Source organism: Antechinus flavipes, chromosome X, assembly GCF_016432865.1.
Source record: "Antechinus flavipes isolate AdamAnt ecotype Samford, QLD, Australia chromosome X, AdamAnt_v2, whole genome shotgun sequence".
Lineage (NCBI taxonomy): Eukaryota > Metazoa > Chordata > Mammalia > Dasyuromorphia > Dasyuridae > Antechinus > Antechinus flavipes.
The window spans coordinates 68,486,002-68,510,809 of NC_067404.1; the positions used below are offsets into that span (position 1 = coordinate 68,486,002).

Here is a 24,808-nt window from a genome sequence, read left to right on the forward strand (position 1 = left end):
GAATTCCAAGGCATGGTCAAAGGATATGAACAATTTTCAGATGGTGAAATTGAAACTATTTGCAGTCATATGAAAAGGTGCTACAAATCACTATTGATCAGAGAAATGCAAATTAAGACAGCTCTGAGGTACACCTATACACCTCTCAGATTGGCTAAGATGACAGGGAAAGATAATGCTGAATGTTGGAGGGGATGTGGGAAAACTGGGACACTGATACACTGTTGGTAGAAATGTGAATGGATCCAACTGTTCTGGAGAGTGATTTGGAACTATGCTCAAAAAGTTATCAAACGGTGCATACCCTTTGACCCATCAGTGTTCCCACTAGGCTTATATCCCAAAAAGATCTTAAAGGAGGGAAAGGGACCCACATGTGCAAGAATGTTTGTGGCAGCCCTCTTTGTAGTGGCCAGAAACTGGAAACTGAGTGGCTGCCCATCAGTTGGAGAATGGCTGAATGAGTTATGGTATCTGAATGTGATAGAATATTATTGTTCTGTAAGAAATGACCAGCAGGAGGATTTCAGAGAGGCAGGGAGAGACTTACATGAACTGATGCTAAGTGAAATGAGCAGAACCAAGAGATTATTGTACAAGGGAGTAACAGTATTATTATATGATGATCAATTCTGATGGACATGACTCTCTTCAACAATGAGATGACTCAAACCAGTTATTCTTGTTCAGTGATGAAGAGAGCCATCTACACCCAGAGAAAGGCCTGTAGGAACTGAGTGCGGACCACAACATAGCATTTTACTCTTTCTGTTGTTTGCTTGCATTTTGTTTTCCTTCTCAGGTTTTTTTTCTTTCTAGATCTGATTTTTCTTATGCAGCAAGATAACTATATAAATGTGTATACATGTATTGGATTTAACGTATATTTTAACATATTTAACACATATGGGACTACCTGCCATAGATGGCATAGATGGGTGGGGGGAAGGAGGGGAAAAGCTGGAACAGAAGGTTTTGTGAGAGCCGATATTAAAAAATTACCCATGCATATGCTTTGTAAATAAAAAGCTTTAATAAAAAAAAAACTTACACACTAATTTTAATCTTAACAAGGAATTCTAGTGTCTTCATTGTCTAAAGTAAAATTATGACCTTTTGTATTTTAGGTTAACAGAGAGCTTATTGGAAAACCCAGATCCTTCTGGATGAGTGAGGTAGTAGACAATGCCTCCTCCTGCATAGATTACACCTCTCCAAAGTTGGTATGGCCAGTCTCCTTGGCATGTTCCCTGGCTTCTGCTTGCCCCGTTAACCCCTTCTGACACACCATGCATCTGAGGATGAATCGGTTTACATCAGTAAATTGCCTCTTTTTTCTAGCTTCCTCGGCCAGTTCCAATGCTTGCGCAAGAACAATGTCATCACTGGAGGAAAAGATGGTCAAAGGAGGGCTGTCTGGGTCAGGGAAGTTTTGCTGAAGTGGATCATAGTGGATGCCATCATAAATTAGTAGTACCCTTTTGGGGTAAGCGGCATCTTCCCCAAAGCGGTCAATTCTGACTGTCTGAGTGTCCACTACACAAATCTCGCATTGATAGAACTTTGACAAAATGGATATCTCAATAGCCCCTCCCCAAGTGTCATCTCTTCTAATCCACTCACAGTACTCTTGATTTGTTTTTTCCAAGAATGCCTCACAATAGAATTCTGGATCACTCGCTACTGTTTCTGCTATAAGATTTCGCATCTCAGGGGCGTGAGTTGGATCTAAAACTCCCCCTTCTACAACATAGTACACACTGGTGAAAAGGCAGGAGTTATCTGCTGGGACCACAGTTCTGGTAAGCTCAGGCAAAACTTCCCCGAGTGAAGTATGAGCGCCATGTTCTGTGACTGCAGAAGATGAAATCTTAGGCTTGGTTTTGTCCTCTTCAACGATCAGAGTATCACCCGACTGGATGGGCAGGTCCCCCAGCACCGTCTCCCCATTGCTGAGATCCAGGCACTTGGGGGGGAAGCCAGCGAGGATCCGCTGCCCCCCAGCAGCGATCCCGGTAAGGGCAGCTATCTGACCCTCAAGCTCCTGCACGCGGGACCGGCTCGAGAGGCCCTGCAGGATGTGGGTGCCATTCTTGGCCTTGCAGCGGAGCCGCCACATCGCACCCGCCACACACCGGACACCTTCGGGAGCCTGCCTGGGACACCTCCGGAAGGAGGGAGCTGCTGCCACTGGAGAGAGGAAGGCCCCGCAGGAGGGAGGAAGATACTACTGCTGGAGGGAAGGAGACGCCACTGCCAGGGGGAGGGAGCTGCCGCCACTGGAGAGAGGAAGAAATTACCCGAAGGAGGAAGATGCCGCCGGAGGGAAGAAGACGCCGCCGCCCGAGGGAAGAAGACGCCGCCGCCCGAGGGAAGAAGACGCCGCCGCCCGGAGGGAAGAAGACGCCGCCGCCGCTGCCGGAGGGAAGAAGACGCCGCCGCCGCCGCCGGAGAGAAGAAGACGCCGCCGCCCGGAGGGAAGAAGATGCCGCTGCCGGAGGGAAGAAGACGCCGCCGCCCGGAGGGAAGAAGACGCCGCCGCCCGGAGGGAAGAAGACGCCGCCGCCCGGAGGGAAGAAGACGCCGCCGCCCGGAGGGAAGAAGACGCCGCCGCTGCCGGAGAGAAGAAGACGCCGCCGCCGGAGGGAAGAAGACGCTGCCGGAGAGAAGAAGATGCCGCCGCCGCTGGAGAGAAGAAGACTCCGCCGCCGGAGGGAAGAAGACGCTGCCGGAGGGAAGAAGACGCCGCCGCCGCCGCCGGAGGGAAGAAGACGCCGCCGCCGCCGGAGGAAGAAGACGCCGCCCCCGGAGGGAAGAAGACGCCGCCGCCGCCGGAGAGAAGAAGACGCCGCCGCCGCCGGAGGGAAGAAGACGCTGCCGCCGCCGCCGGAGGGAAGAAGACGCCGCCACCTGAGGGAAGAAGATGCCGCCGCCGGAGGGAAGAAGACGCCGCCGCCGCCGGAGAGAAGAAGACGCCGCCGCCGCCGGAGGGAAGAAGACGCTGCCGCCGCCGCCGGAGGGAAGAAGACGCCGCTGCCCGGAGGGAAGAAGACGCCGCCGCCGGAGAGAAGAAGACGCCGCCGCCGGAGGGAAGAAGACGCCACCGCCCGGAGGGAAGAAGACACCGCAGCCGCCGGAGGGAAGAAGACGCCGCCGCCTGAGGGAAGAAGACGCCACCGCCCGGAGGGAAGAAGACACCGCCGCCGGAGGGAAGAAGACGCCGCCGCCTGAGGGAAGAAGACGCCGCCGCCTGAGGGAAGAAGACGCTGCCGGAGGGAAGAAGACGCTGCCGCCGCCTGAGGGAAGAAGACGCCACCGCCTGAGGGAGGAACACACCGCCAGAAGGAGGGAGGTGACACCAGAAAGAGGAAGATGCTGCTGCTGGAGGAAGGGAGACTCTGCCAGAGGGACGACACCGGCCGCTGTGGAGACGCCACCAGGACAAACGGCAGGTGGATGGAAACTAAAATGGCCGCCCCCTTGGCCAGGATAAACATCGCGAGAAGTCACCACACCCCTCCTCCTCCCCCCCCCCTCCGCCCTCCAGAGGGCCTCTCTCCAAATTTCGTTACACTGTTCTTTAGACAATCACCAATCAAATTCCACTTAATTCTTGAGAGTAAAGAGCCCCTGGATTTCCCTGGAATGACTGGTAAGTAACTAGGCTTGCATCCACAATGGTGAAGCATAGAGGGTAGGTTTTGGTGGAGTAAATTACTGAAAGTGAGAAATCATCCTTGCAATGTATGCACACAGTGGTACCAAAGCGTTTATTTTTTTTACCTACGTAACAACCCCCCTCCAAGATAGAATGAAGACTCTTAGACCTTTTGTAGGAACTTCATGGCATCACAGGCTACAGATTGGGAACCACTCTTTTAGTCTAACAAGAGCAAGCTGAAAAAAATATTATCAGTTCTTTACCTCATTAATAGAATATTCAAAACAGGAAGAGGTCATGTGGCTCTAGTGACCTACATCTGGAATCAGGAGGCCCCACTTTGAATCTTGTCTCACACATGTAACTGTTCAGTAATAGGTAAATCATGCTCAGTTTCTTCATCAGGAAAACATAAATAATTAAACTCGCACTTCAGAGTTGTTGTGAGAAAAATGCGTTGTAATCCTAAACGTGAGCTATGATTATTATTGCTATTTCCTTTGGGTCAGTGTTGTATGCTCCCATTCTCTTCTGGTGTTTTGCTTCCTCTCTAAAGAAATGAGAGAAAAGACAAGGAGAACTTGCGGAAGGGAGGGGAGGCAGGGGAACAGAAAGTCACAGGATAACAAAAAACATGAACTTGATCCTTCTCTTGAATAAAATGTTAATGATTGTGAGTGGAATCATAATACTTGATATAGCCAGCATTTATGTGCCACATTAAGGATGGCCAAGGGCTCTACAAATATTACCTCCCACAATAACCCTGGAAGCCGGGAAGCAGATACTATTATTTACCCCCATTTTACAACTGAGTAAACTCAGACAAAAGTTAAGAGATTTGTCCAGGGTCACTTACTTAATAACTGTTTGAGGTGAGATTTGAACTGAGTTCTTGCTGACTCCAGGGTCAATGATCTATCTGCTGTCTCATCTGGCTACCTAAAAGCAGACATTTGGACAGGGAAGATAACGGTGTAGGATGGAATGAAGAGAAAGAAAAAGGATTTTGCTTAAAAAGTATTTTTTATCTTTTTCCCAAGGGACCATATAGAGAAGAAAGGAAGAAAGTGGCTGCTCCAGACTTGGGTTATACCCAATAGTGTCACGCCACTAGCACGTCTAGCCTTGTTTCCTTAGATCAAGCGACCACTCATCAGGGGTCCTTCTGCAATGGCAAGACCTTATATCATGACCTACTGACTCTCTGGGTTTAAGTAAGCCTGCCTACCATACCTTTGATCCTGGACAAGTTTGTTTGCTAGGAAGAATCAGGCATGAACTCATAGAGAGAAAATAAAGGCAATAATCACAGCTTAGAAATTAATACATCATTGTAATGACCGCGTATTTAAAATCAGCCGGAGTCAGGAATTCAGGTTAAGGGAAAAATCTTCACTCTTTATTGAAGTGAAGAGGTGAATAAGGATTGCGATAGCAATATGGGCAAGAAAGATTGCGATAGCAATATGGGCAGCTGCGACAGGAAGCCAGCTAGCAGAGGGGGAATCTGAGCTGAAAGGTCGTTGCAATGGCAAAAGCAAGCAGTCTCTTCTCCCCTTCCTTTTCCATTCCCCTGCCTCCACCCACCAGAATCGTCATCTCCTATACAACACATCAGGACTTGCACAAAGAGTGGGCGGGGGCCATTCTTTCTCCAAGCTTATATATTAACAGAGTATGGTCCAATGACTATTTAGCCTCATGTGCTTGGGACCTCAGTGCATCATCTCAAGCCTCAGCCCATTACACATCATGAATTGTTAGTATGGCCTTTTATCATAAGGGAGAAATCTCTCCCTTGACTGATGATAACATGAGGAAGGGAAAAGAGAAAGAATGTAATCCTAAGAATAGTAGGTCATTCCTCTTCACTCCCTGGGAAGTTTTGTGTTTGTTTTCCTCCTAAACCTGCAAGGGCTGGGATAGAAGTACAGGTGACAGTACTTGAGTTTCTTTACTGCCAACTGAATTAGTTAATGCCCAGAAAATTAATATTATGGGAATCACAGCAACGTAAGACTTCAGACATGACGATGATGTGAGAGTGATTTTTAAACAGAAAAACAGAACGTTTCATCCTGTAGCTAAAAAAGCATGCGGCTTTCCTGGGACTCCCAATTCTTGGGACTTGGAAAGAAAACTTGACTAACTGGAGTCCCTGTTTAACTCTATACAATGTGGGGTGTAAGAAGTTGGAGAGACGTAAAACCACAAGAAGGCACAGTGGCTAGAACACTGGGTTTGAAATCAAAAAGTCTAGTCTTGCTGTACTCAAATCCAGCCTCAAACACTTCTCAGTTCTGTGACCCTGGGCAAGTCACTTTACTCTGTTTACCTCAGTTTCCTCATCTGTAAAATGAGCTGGAGAAGGAAAGGGTAAAACCACTCCAGAATCTTTGCCAAAACAAGCCCAAATGGGGTTGTGAAGAGTCAGACACGACTGAAACAACTCAACAACAACAAAAGAAGTACAGGCAAATTTCATACACAGACATTTATATGTGGTTGGTGCATACTACATACTTGTGGATTAATCAGAAAGCCCAGCACAAGACATAGTCTGGGGCACATGTGGCAAAGCTGAAAAAAAAACTAAATTAAATAGAAAGCAGCACAAAGCTTAGAAGATTTCTTGCACCCTACTTCTATATGAAAGGCTAGAAGATGGGACAAAGGATTAATGGAGAAATGCTTTGCTGAAGACCTTTAGGGCAACTGTACTGTTTACTTCTTTCCCTCTCATTCATTTGCATGTCATCCAAAGAATCTTAGACTGAAAGCAGAGGTACCCTAGATCCACCTAAATCTCATGAGCCTTCTTTGAACATGGTTACCCCAAAATGGATTTTGTGGTAAAGGATCTGCAGAAGGATATAAGCAGGTTTTATAAGGACTTTTTAACCTCAAATCTGTTAGAACAGAGACTTCTGACCTTGGCAAACAAAAGGAGAACTTGTCCGTATCTTAATAAACAGGACAAACCTGGCTGCTAAGGAGAGAAGTCTTATCAAAATCGATTTGTGAAGTCAGTCCACTGACTAATTAGAATCAGAGTGATTTAGTACTGGAAGTACCTAGTCCATCCCACCCTGCATATTGTAGATGAGGAAACCAAGACTGAGAGAGTCCATATCCAAGCCTGAAGATCAGTAGCAGAGGTGGGGCCTAAATTCAAATTCTGACCCACAATCCCACAATCCTTACATAGAATTAATTACATTAGTTCCAAAGCAACGGTCAAAACAAACCAAGTTAGAAGTGTGGTTAAAGATGAAGACTATAATAAGTTCAGCCACAGTAGCTCCGATACAATTTACTTCAACAAACACTTGTTTCCAAAGAGTAAAATGCAGCCTTAAATGTCCTCCTCAACAGAGGTATTTTCCATGCATGTTAAGACTGGACCAGATCCCTGTCAACCACAGAGATAACTTTACTCAGTATCAAAGAACATAAAACAGAGCCATCAAAGGTATGGATATAGAGTATACCCTTGACAAGAGTTCCAGTGAAACAGGTTCTCAAGATGTTCTTTTTTTGTGGATGACTTTATGCCAACTATATCAAGTCCCATAATGCTACTGAGTCTCTTCAATGAAATCCATGTGCATTCAAAAGTGAAAGTTATTTGTCTAGAAAAGAGGAAAATGACTAGCAACTTAGGCTAAAAGTAATTAAAGTGCATATATACTTTACCCCAGCAACATTACTTTTAGTCATATACCTCACGGAAGCCCAAAGCAGAAGAAAAAGTTATACATAGACAGAAATATTTCTAATAGCACATTTTGCAATCTCAAAAAACTAGAAACAAAGTGGATATCCATTTACAATACCCATAAACAATAGTAGGGGAATAGAAAGTGTGATAGAAGCAGTGCTATACTTTTTTTGCTTCCCAAAAAAGGAAGGACGTTTTCTCTGAGGTGTGACTGGACTATAAGACTGACCTGGATGCTGATATGGCTTCCCCGTTGCCTAGGGAATAAAATTCCACAGGGAAATGTTGCCAATTAGACTTGTACTTCCCACTGTCATAAGAGTTAACACAATCTTCTGAATATGCATGTTTCCATAGGAAATGAGGAGGGTTGAATTTATGTGAATCTGTATGGATCCTTGCTGAATAGTCTTTCCATGCTATTAACTCCTTTTTCATCCACTGGTAAATGGTCTGTGAGTATCCCATTTCATTCCAACCCCAAGCCTAAACCACCCAACCAGCCCTGAGTCAGTTCACAGAAAAATAATGAACTAATATCGTATTTGAAAAAAGTTTCTATATGAAGAATTCACAGAGACTTGGAAAAACTTGTAGGAACAGCTGCCAGGAGAACAATTTGCACAATGGTATCAGTGATTCAAAGGAAAATGACGCTGAAAGATTTTTAGAACTCTAATAAATTCAATGATCAATCATGGGTAAACAAGATCGATAAGGAACCATGGATGCCTCACCTCATTGGCAGAGAGCTGACAGACTAGAGGCATACAATGAAGCATGTAATTTCAGACAGAATTAATATGTTCATTTGTTTTGCCTGGTTATGTAAGTTTTTTGTTTTAAGAGAAATTTTATTGAGGAAGAAAGCTAGTGGAAGTGATAGTGATATTTTTTAAGTATTAGCAAAACTTTAAAGGAAAAAAATTACCAAAATAGTCCACAAAGCAAAACCCAATCCTGCATAGTGTCCAAATGATAACACGCTATCAAGCTATATCAAGCTATATCAAGAAGTGAATAAGAGAACAGGCTGATTTGTATTTGGGAATTTAAGTTTTGCTTCAAACAATCCCAAGTTGCTTCGTAAACCACCCCCACCTCTCAAAAATCTTTTTAATGCTAATAGTCTCTTGTGATGCAAAACCACCAAACACAAAAAAATCTCTAAGAAATAAAAATTGCAGGTGACTCAAAGGGTGCTAGAAACTTATGGTAGAATTTAACAGACTACAGAATATTACCAATAACGACTTCTTTGTTAGTCATTGCAAAAGAAGGACATAATATTTCTAGAATATAATTTGAGATTATTTAATCAGGATTACAGAAATCATAGCAAGGATCATAGAATCACAGATTTAGAGTTGGAAAGAACTTTAAAATCATATAATTCAACTCCTCCATTTTTGCATATGAGGAAACTAAGTGCCAAGAAAGGTTAAATGCCTTGTATAATGTTCCACAGGTGACTAAGTACAAACCAGGATTCAAAGTCTTCTCTTGCCACAGAATCACAATGAGTCAATATATAATCAGTGGAAAAAGGAATCAGTTATGTAGAGGAAACCAAGGCACAACAGATGAACTGTCAGCATGTCACACTGATAAAAAAGAAATATTAAACGATTCTGAGAAAAGCGTTCATAACACTGTATATAGAGTTTGTGGAAGAGTACAGATAAGAGAACTCCACAGGATGGAAAAGCGTAGGTGGTTTGTAAGCTACACTAATGAGCTCACATATCCCAGAAATTTACAACTGGAAGAGAACTAAGTGTCCCCTGAAAACAACCCAGAGCTGAAAGACATATTAGAACCTGCACAACACGTGGCATCCAATCTGATTGAAGACCTAGAATGAGAAGGAACCTAACACCTTGTGACACATCAAGTGAAGAACAATTGCTCATACAGCCTGTTCTAGCTATGATTAAGTAAAGATACAAATGCCAACACCTAACAGGAATAATTTTTAAAAGGTACTCAAACCATGTCAAATAATCCATCTAGTCAATGGAAACATTCAAAGACATGTCACAAAGCAGCTTAACCAAATTTCCCACCTTTAGTTTTCCTACCTTTCAAAATCAATTCTTTGCAGATATATAAACCCATCTGATTATTAAACATGTGATATATATGTGGGTGTGTCCATGTGTATGTTCCTTCCCCCATACAAGCAACAATCTTAAAGAGCCCAAGTAGTCTGGGGCTCCAAGCCTCCCATTAGAAAAAGAGCTCTTTGGAGTTCTCCAGGCAATGTAAGCATGGCCTTTATGCTGTCCACAGACTGAGAATGAAAAATGTTGTCATTAATATTTAACCTTAAATTCCTTTCTTTTTCTGGTTATAAACTTAAATATTTCTATTCTTTCATTTCCCTTCAAAAGACTCTTTTGAAGTATGTTTTAAGCAGAGGTAGAATAATGGTCCAATCTCAGTTCTGACACTGGCTTCTTTGGGCAACTGCCCTCAGGCTCATCACTTAATCTTACTGCAGTAGCTTCTCCCTGTTAAAGGGATAAAACAATACACCTCATTATAGTTTAGCTACTGCTTTGAAGATGAACAAATGCTATACATTTATTTTTCTAATTACGATGTTCATAATTCCCAACTGCATGACATTTAAACAGAACCCATTCCATTTTAATAGCCAATTTGATCTAGCCCTGAGTGACTCACGAGGGTGAGAGGGGCTAAAGGGTAGATGAAATGATTCCAACAAAAATATGTTGTGGATGTGTCTATGCTTGCCTTCTATCACATTTCAAAGGCTCTCTTCTCTCTGTTATGCTTTTCAACCTGGGAGTATGTGCTCCATTAAAAGAAGAATGAAAAGTACAAAATGATTTCTTCCCCAAGAAATCAACTTAGGTTAGGCGCATTATAACCTCAACCACATACTCAGTTTTCAACTTCTCAAATATAGCTTCCCAGGAGCTTTGGGACTATCTCTTCACATTGGACTGAGACAGACAGCTGGCAACATACAGATGACTTGCACACATCCTTTGGGTGTCTGGCCATTGCCATCTTTGGGTTATCGTGAAAGCTCATTAAGAGCTCAAGAATTCATTATCTTTTCTGCAATTCCTTTTTCTATTTCACATCATTATTTCATATCATTAGAATTTCTCTAATCTTTAGTGTCTTTCTCCTAAGCAGCTAACTTTCTTTTAGCAAATTCTTAGCTTTAAATCCAATAATGATTTTGCAAGAACTGGAAACATATGCCTTATGAGAGTTGGGGGGTCTTTCTTAATATCAGAGAAGACATCTGAAGGTGCCAATCAATAACCTGTGATCCAGGGTCAACAGATATTTACATAATACCTACTAAAGATTAATCACTATAATGGACATGAAGATGAGTATGATACTTGTTCTCAAGGAACTTTGAATCTATTAGGGGATACTAACAATTATATCTTTTCACATTTTAAGAGTTTTATTTTTCCAAATACATGCAAAGATAGTTTTCAACATTCACCTTTGCAAAACTTCGTGTTCCAAATTTTTCTCCCTTTCTCCTCTTCTCCCCCCGCTAAGACAGCCAACAATCTGATATAGGTTATACATGCATAATCATTTTGAATATATTTTCATATTAATCATGTTGTGAAAGAAAAAAATGAACAAAAGGTGAAAATGGTATACTTTGATTCAGTATCCACAGTTATTTTTCTGAATGCAGATGGCATTTTTCCATCTTGTCTGTTGGAATTATCCCGGATTACCAATTTGCTGAGAAGAGCTAAGTCTATCATAGTTAATCATCACATGATCTTGCTGTTACCATGTACAATGATCTCCTGGTTCTTCTCATTTCACTCAGCATCAGTTTAGGTAAGTGTCTTCAAGATTTTCTGAAATCAGCCAGCTGATCATTTCTTATAGAACAATAATATTTCATCACCTTCATATAACATAACTTATTCAGCCATTCCCCAACTGATGGGCATCCACTCAATTTCTAGTTCCTTGTCACTACAAAACGTGCTGTTACAAACATTTTTGCCCATGTGGGTCCTGTTCCCATATTTATGTATCTAAATCATGAACCCATTTTGACCTCATCTTGGTGCAGGATGGTAGGTGTTGGTCAATGTCTAGTTTCAACCATATAATTTTCCACTTTTCCTAGGAATTTTTGTCAAAGAATGAATTTTTATCCCAAAAGCTGGAGTCTTTGGGATTATCAACCACAAGATTACTATAATCATAAATTACTGTTTTTGTGAACCCAACCTATTCCATTGATCTAGCACTCTATTTCTCAGCCAGATACAATTTTACAAGCAGTATGTGGTAATAGCCATGAGGGAGATATGAAATGAGTGCTATAAAGGTACAGAGGAAATGAGGATGGATTATAGTGCAATATGGCAAACTAGGGAGGAGAGTTAAAGAATTGTAGACTCAGAAGTGAAAACGAGCTAAGAGAACTTAAAAACGAAACCCCTGATTTTACAGGAGAGATGATGGAGTGAGTGACTTGCCTGAGCCCACTTAGTCAAGGTCAAAATTAAGATTTGAACTTAGGTGCACTAACTCCAAATCCAGTGTTTGGGAGAGGAGCAAATGAAAGATTCATAAAAGATATATATTTGAGGTCAGCTAGAAAGAATGGGTGTGGTTTCAACAGGTAAAAATAGATTGGCTGAGGACGGATGAAGGAGTCTAGGTAAAAACACTGGGATGAAACAGTATAATAGAAAAATGAGAAGTAACAAGTAATCCAGATGGGCTAAAGTATTCTAAGAGCAGTAAGAAGTAAAGGACATGTAAAATAACTCCTGGGGTGAAAAATTAGTCGGGAATAGATTGCAGAGGGTCCTGATTATTAAGCTGAGCATCTGAACTTTATTCAGTTAGCAGCACAGAGTCAATGAAAAGTTTTGCAAAAAAGTGTAGAATGATTCAAATGCCACTTAAGGGCATTAACACAGATAGATGTAGACACTATAGACTACATAGATAGATAAAGGTACAAAAAAATCAGAGTATAGTTGGATTTAGAGCTGGAAGGGACCTTAGAGATTACTTAGGTTATTACCTTTATTTTATTTTATTTAAAAATTTTAATAATAGCCTTTTATTTTCAAAATGCATTCATAGTTTTCAACATTTATTTTTGCAAAACCTTGTGTTCCAAATTTTTCTCCTTTCTTTCCCCCCAGCACCCTCCCCTAGAGAGCAAATAATGCAATATAAGTTAAATACATGCATTTCTTTTAAACACATTTCCACATTTATCATGCTACACAAGAAAAATCAGATCAAAAAGGGAAAAAATGAGAAAGAAAAAAAAACAAGCAAACAACAAGAAAAAAGGTGAAAATACTACGTTATGATCCACAATCATTTCCCACAGTCCTCTCTCTGGATGCAGATGACTCCATCACAAGTCTATTGGAATTAGCCTGAATCATCTCACTCTTGAAAAAATATTGCTTTTATTTTAAAAATGGGAAAACTAAGTCCCATAACATTGCCGTGACTGACCAAGTTCATACCAGTAGTAGACCTCAGAAATGAATTCACACCATCTGACTAAGTCCATCAACCCTATACTATGCCATCTGCTCTTGGATCCCCTAAGAAATCTGTTAATCACACCTCATAAGGACACAATGAAAAATGAGACAACTGGACACCTTTATATCTATGTCATACTGTATAAAACACATAATATATGCTTTGTGGGATTTACCATGGACAAGGAGTCAGCTTTCGACCACAGTCCATCTTTTGCATGAAACAGATGTGTACAAAAAAGAATAATTTGTATTTTACAAGGCATTTTCTTTGAATTATGCAAAGAAGGCTGAGGGAAGATGTGAAGCATACCGCTTCAAATAGCTTAAAGTCCATGTTGCTATTTCCTCACCAAATAGCTGAGCCACAAAATGCAAGACCCTCCCAACTCGGTACTCAGTTTGCCAAATATTTGGAATTCATTTCCAATTTTGCATTGCTAATTTGGTTCTCCACTTCAAGAATCCTACCCTGAATGAGATGCAGCATGACTGAAGTAAAGTGCTGGGCCTGAAAAGTCTCAAAGATCTAGTATCTAATCTTGCTTCCAATTATTGGTGATTATGTGGCTAAGAGCAAGTAACTCTACTCTTTGGGCTAACGGTTTCGTCACTGCTAAAATTAGGAAAACAGTACCTAATTTTCACAAGGTTGTTTTGATGATCAATGGTATTTAACAAGGAGTGGGACTTAAAGTATCTACAAAAGTGCTACTTCAGGAAAGTGAATAGCAAAAAAGTCGGATGACAAGGAATTGAAGGAACATATCACAGTACATGGAGATAGCCAGCACAGGCTATTCATTTAAGAAAGATGTCTATAGGATGAATACAGAGAGGCTTGGAGAGACTTACATGAACTGATGCTAAGTGAAATGAGCAGGACCAGGAGATCATTATACACTTCAACAACGATACTGTATGAGGATGTATTCTGATGGAAGTGAATTTCTTTGACAAAGAGACCTAACTCAGTTTCAATTGATAAATGATGGACAGAAGCAGCTACATCCAAAGAAAGAACACTGGAAAACGAATGTGAACTATTTGCATTTTTGTTTTTCTTCCCGGGTTATTTATACCTTCTGAATCCAATTCTCCCTGTGCAACAAGAGAACTGTTTGGTTCTACAAACATATATTGTATCTAGGATATGCTGCAACATATTTAACATATATAGGACTGCTTGCCATCTAGGGGAGGGGAAAAATTGGAACAGAAGCGAGTGCAAGAGATAATATTGTAAAAAAATTACCTTGGCATGGACTCTATCAATATAAAGTTATTATAAAATAAAATAAAAAAGAAGGCATATGTAAAGTTATACAAAACATTTTCATAAAAGTCATGTTGTGAAAGAAAACATAGATCTCCCCCCAAAAAAATTCCTCAAGAAAATAAAGCTTTAAAAAAATAACAAAAAAAAAAAAAAGAAAAAAAAGAAAGATGGCTATAAAAAATTGGGACACAGGTAGGGCCCGTCAATAATAATAGCTGACATGTCTATGATTTTTTAAGGTTTGCAAAGCACTTTTTAAACAACAACTCAGTAGGGTAGGTATATAATCAATAGAATCACCATCAAAATTCCAACTCAAGTCTCCTGACTGTGATGTTTCCACCATACCATGTTGCCTGGCACCTCAACAGGGTAACAAATGTTTAGGAGGTTTTGTTCTGTTTTGCTGGTGGAGAGAGGTTGGATTGTTACTGTTTGTTTTCTTTCATTCTGTCATCCAAAACAATTACTATTCATGCAATTTTGGATAAGCAGAATGACCTAGAGATATTCCAAAGGAGATGGAAGGGTCCACGGGAGACAGACTGAAGGTACAAGGAAAGGTATAAGACTGAGGATATAAGACACGATTTGTAGAGCAAGGTCCCCAAAGAGGCCAAAGGAAGCCCAATCAATCTGTCCTCTGCTTTCTAAGGCATCCTCCTGGGGAGGCTCTGATGGCCAAAGATGTGGCAGAGGGTTCTCACAGGTACTCTGCTTCCACTGCACCTGATGGAACAGAGTCATCACACACTATTCCCCAATCACTGTTTTCAGACTCTGGATCAGCAAGACAATTCAAATACAGATAAAATAGGCATGCCAAAGGGGAACACCCCGCCCCAATTATTCTTCCATCTACCATCCATGAAGCTGAGCACACCAGCAGATCATAATATACAAAGACAAAGGATCAGATACATATAGAACTCAAATTTTTGCATTACAACACAAAATATCTCCTTCCCCCTCCCCTGACTCTAGAATCTTTTCCTACTCTTTATAGGGTGAGATACAGCAAATTAGGAGCTTTAACAAATACTAAACAACATACAAGGCAGTGCTTTATTGAGAAGAGACCAACTCAATCTGAAAAGGAAAAACAAACCTTAGAAATACTGTTCAGAATGAATGCTGGGCTTCAAAGGGTTACGTGCACATCCCTGGAATTTGCTGCAGCATAGGACTCACCATACAGCCTCTAACTTCATCCATCTAGCCAAGTATTCTCTTCTTTTTTCTCAGTAATTGATCGCTAGTTATAAAAAATAGTCATTTTCAATCCTTTGCCACCTGCAGAATGTTTCTAAAATGGTCCATTTACCTTTCTTTGCTTTCTTTATAAATATAACGGGGCTGTTTCTTTGACATGATATTTTAGAAGGTTTCCCGATCCTTTCAGATGAGAGCACGCCATATTCAGTGGTGCACACTAAAAGGCTGACTTTTATCTGACTGCTCTGTTTGCATTATCACAGAGAGTCACACTGTTTTTCTATCCCTGCAGTAAGCTACCATAGTGAGTTGGATCTCCACAAAGAAAGGTAAATACTATAGGCCAAATTCTACCAGCAGATACAACAGTACAGTTCTCTGGCATGTCACTGGAAGTGATGTATGCTTCAGCAGGAATAGAGAACTAACACTTCCCTTGATTGAAGCCCTCAAATTTGTCTCAGGCTACTACATCATACATATTTTAAAGGGACCCTATCATCATGTTGATTAGGGAATAGAAGAATCTGGTCTTATTAAGCAGAATTCACTTAGATAATAGATGTGGAAAAACTAGAAAGTATGATAAAAAGAGAATGGATGAGTTTAACTAGGAGCTGTTAAATCAAGAACAGGGCACACAAAGCAAACTGATCTTATTTGCTTTTCTGACAGGGTTACTAAAATGGAAGAATAGCAAAGGATTAGAAATCAAATTTGTGGAGATGTTATTTTATATATTTATTTTTCAGAGTCTTGCCTTTGACACATTTTTGTTACAAAAGGCATACTCCCTAAAACCCAAACAAATATCCTCACAAGCTATATTTCTTGAAAAAAGATTTTATCAATTACTAAATAAAAATAGGATTATGTTATTTAATTGTGGCACGTTGACCATTACGATCAAAGAACAGTTTTCAGGCCTGCTCTAAGTTCAATTTCTTTATAATGATATGGTTAGTGTATATGTTGTCTTTTGGATCTGCTTTCTAAATTCTAACACTTTTCTATGAGTCTTCCCAGGCTACTCAATTCTTTCTATTTGTGATTCATTAAAGTAGAGCAATATATTACATTCATAGATAATAATTTGCTTAGCTATTACCCAATTGTGGAGCACATCTTACTTCTGTCTTTTTGTTATTACAAAAAAAAAAAAGCTACCATGATGGTTTTCGTACACAGACACCTTTTCTTGCAGTAAATGAACTCCATGAGATATAGTCCCACTGGTGCAATCTCTGGGCCAAAGGGTATGAGCAATTTAATAACCTTTCTTGTTCAATTCCCAATTGGATTCCTGAGTGGTTGAACAAATTCAAAGTCCCTCTTGTAGTGAATTAGCTTGTCTGTCCTTCTGCAGCACCTTCAAGAATAAGTTTTCATCTTTCAGTATCGTGCCTAGCCTAATCAGTTTTCATGTGTTTGTATAGAGGAGGGAGGAGTGGTGGTTCCGATTTACATTTCTCCAATTATTAGTGATTTTGAACATTTTTTCTAGGCAGTTAGTGAGTTATGTATTTCTTATTTTTAGAACTGTTTATTCATTTATTTGAGTAGCTCTTAATAATCTTTGTCAATTCATTCTATATTTTGTACGTCAAGGTTTTTATCAGAGATGTTTAATTCATGATTTTCACCAGTATACATATTTTTATGCCACTACTTATGATGATTTCATTTGTCAACAATAAGTCAACAAACATTTATTAAGCACTTACTTTATGCCAAACATTGTGGCTTGTTTGTAGGGGAAAAAAAGCTAAGTTTTCATAATCGAGATTGTCTATTTTTTCTTGGGTGACCTTTTCTATTCCTTGTTTGGTTAAGGATTTTTCCTATATCCAGAACTGTGAAAGCTATAACTCATTCTACATTGATTTTTTTATATTTATATTTCATATTTATATGTAGTTTATATTTATATACCCTGGCCTTTTATGTTTAAATTATTTATTCACTTGGAATTTATAACGTATATTAATGCTGCCTAATGGGAGTTACATGGCACAATGGATAGAACTCTGGGCCAAAGACAGAAAGACCTAAGCTCAGATGGTTATTTACCAGCTGTGTGACTCTGAGGACCAAGTCTCTCAGCCTCAAGTTCTTCATCTACAAAATGGAGATGATAACAGCACCTACTTCACAGAACTGTTGGGAAGATCAAATAAAATATATGGAAATTCCTAGTCATACTTTAAAGTATTATGTGAATACCACTTATTGCTATTATGACATAAAAAGGCTAATGATTTTTAGAAGTTTATTTTAATCAGTCTACTTCATTGAAGTTATTGTCTGAATTTAGTTTTAATTGATTCATTTGGATTTTCTAGGTAAAGCATATCATCTACAAATAAATGATTTTGCCTACTCCTTTTCTAATCAAAATACAACTTTTTCTATTCTTTTTCTATATTTACTCTCTCACATTCTTACTGCTATGGCAACCATTTCTATGCTAATATTTTATTTAAGATTTTGGCATCGATATTCATTAGAGAAATTGGTCTACAATTTTCTTTCTCTGTTTTGGTCCTTCCTAGTCTAGATATCTGCACCATATCTGTGTCACAAAAGGAATATGGTAGGTCTCCTTCATCCCATATTTTCCCAAACAGTTTGTACAGTATTGGAATTAATTGTTCTTTAAACATTTGTTAGAATTAAGTTGTAAATCCATCTAGCCTTAATGATTTGTCTTAAGGAGTTCATTAAGAGCTTGTTCAATTTCTTTTTCTAAAATGGAAGTATTTAAGTAATTTATTTCCTTTTTTGTTAATCTGGGCAATTTATGTTTTGTAAGTATTCATCCATTTTACTTAGATTACCAGATTTATTGGCACACAGTTGGGTAAAATAGCTCTTAATTATTGTTTTAATTTCCTCTTCATTGGTGATAAGTTCACCTTTTTCATTTTTGATACTGATAATTTGATTTTCTTTCCTTTTTCTCTTCAAATTAATTAAAGGTTTGTCATTTTGTTTTGTTTTTTTAATAAAACCAACTCTTAGTTTTGTTTATTCAACAGTTTATTTACTTTCAATTGTATTAATCTCTGCTTTTATTTTCAGAATTTCAAATATGGTATTTAATTGGGGGGTTTTAATTTGTTCCTAGCTTTTTAGTTGCATGCCCAATTCACTGATCTTCTCTTTCTCTATTAATGTAAGCATTAGAGATATAAACCTTCCCTTAAGAACTGTTTTGGGTGCATCCCATAAATTTTGGTTTGTTGTCTCATTATTGTCATTCTCGTGGATGAAATTATTGATTGTTTCTATGGTGTGTTGTTTCACTCACTCATCATTTAGGATTATTTAGTTTACAATTAAATTCTGGTCTATTTTTCCACAGACTTTTATTACATGTAATTTTTATGGCATCATGATCTGAAAAGGATGCATTTCTTATTTCTGCCTTTCTAAATTTGATTGTGAGATTTTTATGCCTACGTGGTCAATTTTTGTGTAGATTTCATGTACTTCTGAGAAAATAGTATATTCCTTTCTGTCTCTGATTTTCGCCAAAAGTCTATCACACCTAATTTTTCAAAAATTCTATTTACTTCCTTAACTTTTTTCTTGTTTATTTTGGGGTTAGATTTATCTAGTTCTGAAAGAGGGAGGTAGAGATCCCCCCCACTAGTACAGTTTTGTTGTCTATTTCTTCTTGCAACTGTTAACTTCTTCTCTAGAAATCTGGATGCTTTACCACTTGGTGCATATATGTTTAGTACTGATGCTTTGTTTTTTTCTTTGCTTTTTTTTTTTTTTTTTTTGCTTCAGCTGAAGCATAATAGATTCTGCTCCAGCTATTTTACCTTTACCCTGTATATATCTCTCTGCTTCAAATGTGTTTCTTGTAAACAACATGTTGAAGGATTCTGGCTTTTACTCCTGTCTGCTATCCACTTCCATTTTATGGGAGAGTTCATCCCATTCACATTTATAATTACTTAGTCCTGGAAGAGTCAAAAATACTAATTCTGTATTTCCCGCCATCTTATTTTTCCCATTATGCTTTTACCTCTCCTTTTCTCCTTTCCCTTCTCAATAGTGTTTTGCTTCTGACTACCACCTCTCTCAATCAGGCCTCCCTTCTTTCAGTCCCTCCCCTTTCTTATCCTTTTTCCCTTCTATTTTTCTGCTCTCTCTTCTATTAGCCTTACCCTTTCCTTTCCCTCTTCCCCTCCTACTTACCTACTGACTGACACAAATTTCTATACCAAACTAAATACGTATGATATTCCCTCTTTGAATGGCAAACATTTCTAACATTATTTCATAAAAATTGGAGACAGCATGCATCTTAGCTTCAGCTTAGCTATTTCTTACTGAAATAGTCACTAGGATTGTTAGCTTTTGGTTTTAACAGTTACTTCGGTTCATATAGAAAGATCCTTTTTCTCATATATTTAATTTTTTTATATGAACATTCAACTTTGTCATGATTTTTTCTGTACTATGCCTATTGATAAAACCACACAACAATTATTTTTTCAAATTATTCTCATAGCTGTCTGAATGTTGAACTAACCTTATGTTTCTGGTATAAATCCAACATGGTCATAGTGAACGGTATTTTAATATTTTGCTATCATCTCTTTGTTAATGTCCTGTTTAATATTTTACATCTATGTCCATCAGTTAAATTGGTCTATAGTTTTCTGTCTCTGTTCTCTCTCTCAACTTGGGACAATGTGACCATGTTTATCTTACAAAAGAAATTCAGGGACATGGTCTTCTCTCTTTCTCTATTTTGGCAAGAGGTTAGCACGGGAAGTATTTATTCACTAAGCATCTGACAGCATTTATTTGAAAATCCATTTGGACTATTTTTTCCCTTTGTGTATTCATTCATTTATAAATTTCATTTTCGGAAGTCAGATCATACTACTGTGTTAAACTGGGAATTTTCAAAATTTTGGAAGTATCCATTCATAGCTAATGTGTTTCACTAGTGTTGATAGAAAGTAAAGATAACATGATGAAAACGTCTAGTATAGCAAGTGCATCCTCCGTGGCAAGTGTGTGGAAGGATACGGGACTCAAAGGATTACCAGGTACGAATGAGTGGAGACCTACGTTGTGGGACTGAATAAGAACTTCACTGAAATCAAAGATTCACAGGAATATCTGAGTAATGAATCATCTAGATAACATATTTCCTAACTAAGTGCTTTCTGGATATTCCATTAGTCCACATAAGTCTTCATGTTGTTATTCAACTCCATTTTCAGTTTATGTTTAGTTACTGCATAGAATGCATTTGGAAAACATGATGAAGCTTCAGAGCTCCGACTAGATCATTAGGACACTGTAATATCAAGTTAAAATATCAGAGTAAGATGCAAAAGCATTTTACCATTTTGAAAAGTAACCGCCATTAACTAGCTCTATCATCTTAAGCAAGTCAATTCTGTGTGTCTCATCTGTAAAATCCAGGAGATGGAAGAAATGATCTGGTCAGTCTCTTCCACTTTTGATTATAATTCTATGTAAACAAGCAACTGGGAATTGTAGAAGAAGATATAAATGAATGTGGTTAATGGCCCACGTGTTAACTTAGACAGAGGTGCACATAAGAGGCCCAGTTATATAAAATGGAATAAGATAGCCGAAAAATGTCAAACTCCCAGAGAGAATGCTATGCTTCTCTTTTAGGCAATTCAAAGCGATTATAAGGATGTGAGGAGAGATATGTCATGGGTAAATATACATCTCTGATTTCTCAAGCTAATTGCAGCCTTTAGGACGAGATGTATAGGGAGAGGAAATTGAAAAGCTGGAAGCACAGGAAAGATGTTAAAGAGAGTAATTTTTAACAATTGGAGCTGTCCAAAATGGAATGGGCTGCCTGAAAAAGTCAGAAGAGCTAACATTTATCTAAAGCTTTAATGTTTGAAAAGTGCTTTACATATATTATCCCATTTCATCCTAACAACCTATAGTAAGTGCAATTATGATCTCAATTTTGCAGCTCATAAAGGTTCATTGACTTCTCAGGGGTCACAGGGCTAGAAAGGCTGAAAGGAAGGGTTCAAACCAAGTTGCCATTTGAATTTAAGCTCTTGGAAGAAGTTTTATTTCTGTGTCTCTTCTCCCTGGCTAGCTGACACAAAGAAGGCATTCACTCAATGCAGGCCTTCCCCACTTCTTGGTCAGTCCTCCCTTCCCCTGCATACCTGCCCCCATAACTGGAGGTATTGGGATCTAAAACAAATGGTCATCTTCCTCAGATGCCACAGCATATAGTTCTGTCAGCAGAGTCCTCTTATGGCAAAGGTTTCTCCTCAGTGAATCAAAGCCAGAGTCAAGGAGCAGAATCCACTGGCCAAATGAATGTTCTCAGTCAGATTTCTGATCCCAAAGTCTAATGCATAAAAATTTTTGTTATTTGGCAAAATCTTCCTTTCAAAAGTCAAAGGGATTAGTCACACTCTTTGGGCAGAGGAAATCTCTTATCTCCTGTAGAGCAATAAACCGGCAGTTACTAGATCTTATTATGTGACTGTGGCTCTGGCACTGACTCAGGCTGTGGGCCCTACACTGGGGCCTTAGTTAAGGATCTCCAAAAGAACTCCCATACTGCCTTTCTCCTACTCTGCATAAGGAAAAAGGAAACTTTAACTGGTAGCATCTGCTAAATGTTTTAAGGTACTTAGAGGACAGAGCTATGTAAATACAAGATCAATTCAATATTTTATTACAATCTGGAAAAAAACATTAAATATATCTAGGAAAACAGTCTTGTAAATCTTTTACAATCCTGAAGGTGGTCCTAATAAATTGTCTCACCAAAATGGATGTTAATATGTAATGCTAGGAATACAGTTAGAATAGGTAAAATCATTATGGAATCATAACAGAGAAAAGAGAACACATGGAATATTCATTAAATTACTAGTATTATAAACAAAACTATTTTATCAGGGGATATTTTTCCCCCAGAAGATCACTATGTAAGCACTGGGTTTAGAAACAGTATATTAGTAAGGAAGATAATTCCCTTTCTCTCTACTACCATTAAAATGATATTCAAAATCCCCCAGGTTGTCTTTTAAAACCCTCTCCAATCTTGTTGCTAATTATCACTCTGGTCTTCTTTGGTATTGCTCCCATTCCCACACTCTCCATTTGAGTCTCCTTCCTGGTCCCTGTACATAAGATTCCAGCTGGAATTTCCATTACTTTACACAGGTAAGCTCCCACATCTAGAACGCACTCCTTACTCATCTACTTCCGAGGATTCCAATTTTCCTTCAAAGCCCAATTTGTGCCCTCTCCTAGAGACACTAACTCCAGCTGGATAGAGCTGCCGGCACACGAGGCAGGCCCAGGCTCTGCCCCCAAGGACAGTAAAACAAGCTCCTCCAAGGCAAAGGCTCTTTTGCGGTATCTCTCTATGGCCTAATCTGTACCAGGGGCTTCATAAAAATTCCATGAATTGAAGTGAATTGAATAGAAAGGACCATTACTTGACATTGCTAGGCAGAGGACATCACAGATCTTATTTTGTTTTACTTCACTGAAAAATTTCAGGGTAAAGTGGGAGGGGAAAGATTGTCTTGTAAAGATGCTAAACAGAGTTTTGCAATAAAATTGCAAACTATTTGGCATATATAAGCTAGAAAAGCCAATTATATGAGAAATCCTGGAAATTACAAAATAGTCCAGCTCTAGCCTTCACTTGCGCCAAAAGAGTCAGTCATGTATAAGTCTCTGTCACTGCTTGCACAAGGGAAGTTGTCACTTCTAGAAAGACTTGACTTTGTTTGAAACGGGAGTGGGGGGAGAGAGAAGAATGATAGACCTGAAGTTAGGGGAATGTTGCTACAACGCCATACTGTGATGCTCGTCTCTTACCTGAAAAATGAAGTGGTTGGACTACAAAGACCTGAGATTCCTTCCAGCCCTGTATTGGAGACTGTTTCTTCTGTGAGTTATGGGCTGTGTCACCCCAAACAAGTCACTGATCAGTTTCCTCATCTTAAAGGGGGACAATTACATCTTTGGTGCTTACCCCAAAAAGATTCTGCTAAAGGATAAATAAGCTTTTGCTGTTTTGTTGCTATGTCATTTCAGTCACTCCCAATTCTTCATGACCCTCTTTGGGTTTTTTTGTTTTTTTTTTTTTGGCAAAGATGCTGGAGAGGTTTGTCCTTTCCATCTCCAGCTCACTTTATAAATGAGGAAACTGAGGCAACAGGGTGAAGTCATTTGTCCAGGGTCACACAGCTAGTAAGTAACTGATGATGAATCTGAATTCGAATGCAAAATATTTTCTAAACCTTAAAATACTACAGAAATGACAGTTATCTCATTCCTGATTCTACCATCACACCCACATCACATACATATAGGTAACAACTGTAATTCAGCTATGTGTCTACAGAACCTCAGTGTTCAAATTTAAAAAGGGATGTGGCTTGGAGCATGTTGGCAATGGAACCAAAGAGTACAGCTGTATGGGTCTACTTTCATTCCCAGCTTCCCTCTATTCCTTGAGAGGAGTTCAGTCTTATAAATGTTCATGACCTGAGCCAGGAGAATCACAGCTCAGAGTATATTCATGCAATCAAAAAATATACCAGAGATTTTGATCATTTCCTAACTAAAGCTACCTTTGAAGCTATGAAAGACAGTCAGGTCTGACCATTTTTTTTAAAGGAAAATAGTATTCTAGTCCTTTAGGGAGAAGGAAGTGAATCAAACTCAAAATCCGATTGGATAAGGCAAAAGGTCAGTTTTCTTTTGTTTGCTTCAATCTGGCATGGTAAGTCAAGAGAGGCTATGACTGGGCAAAAACGGTAAAGGGGACAATAAAAGTAGTGGCTTCAGAAGTATCATCTGCCTCCCTTTCTTCAAGCCATCATGGCACCTCAGACCTAGAAAGGACTTCTGAGAATGAAGAAGGACCTAATAAGAATTTTCTCCTATAGCATCCCAATCAAAGTTCATGCAGGCTTCATTTGAAGGACTCCAGTGAGAAGCAACTGCCAACTTAAGAGCCAATCCATATCCCCTATGGATGGCTTTATACATAGTTTCTTAAGCTTAAGACCTACTGGGCAGTCTGGGGAGGCTTAGAGACCCCAGTACAGAATCAGGTTTTTAAGTAAGTAGAGGAAATTCTTTCAGTCAGAGATGGGTAAAAGGAAGATGTGATCTCTCGCTACCCTGGTTCACAAGTCACACCATACCACCACCATACCCTGCCCTGAATCTAGAACTCAGGTTACAAATTGCTGCTCTAATAGTGCAGAAGGCTTTGTTTGCTTCTTTGCAAAGCATGAGCCTCCTGCATCTGCTCTCTGGGGCCCAGAAGGACCAGATTAACCATTCCTTCTTTCACCTGTCAGCACTTCAAATACTGC

The 24,808-nt window shown here is 39.3% G+C and overlaps 2 protein-coding genes across 2 annotated transcripts; one reads left to right on the forward strand and one right to left on the reverse strand.

Annotated features, from left to right (window-relative positions):
* Positions 1–1,101: 1,101 nt before the first annotated feature.
* LOC127543206 (ubiquitin thioesterase OTU1-like) lies at positions 1,102–2,599 on the reverse strand. Its single transcript, XM_051969230.1, has one exon. It carries the CDS (start codon positions 2,117–2,119, stop codon positions 1,205–1,207), a length of 915 nt encoding a protein of 304 aa, XP_051825190.1. The 5' UTR covers positions 2,120–2,599; the 3' UTR covers positions 1,102–1,204.
* Positions 2,314–3,231, forward strand: LOC127543154 (basic salivary proline-rich protein 1-like). Its single transcript, XM_051969171.1, has one exon. It carries the CDS (start codon positions 2,314–2,316, stop codon positions 3,229–3,231), a length of 918 nt encoding a protein of 305 aa, XP_051825131.1.
* The last annotated feature ends 21,577 nt before the right edge of the window (positions 3,232–24,808 follow it).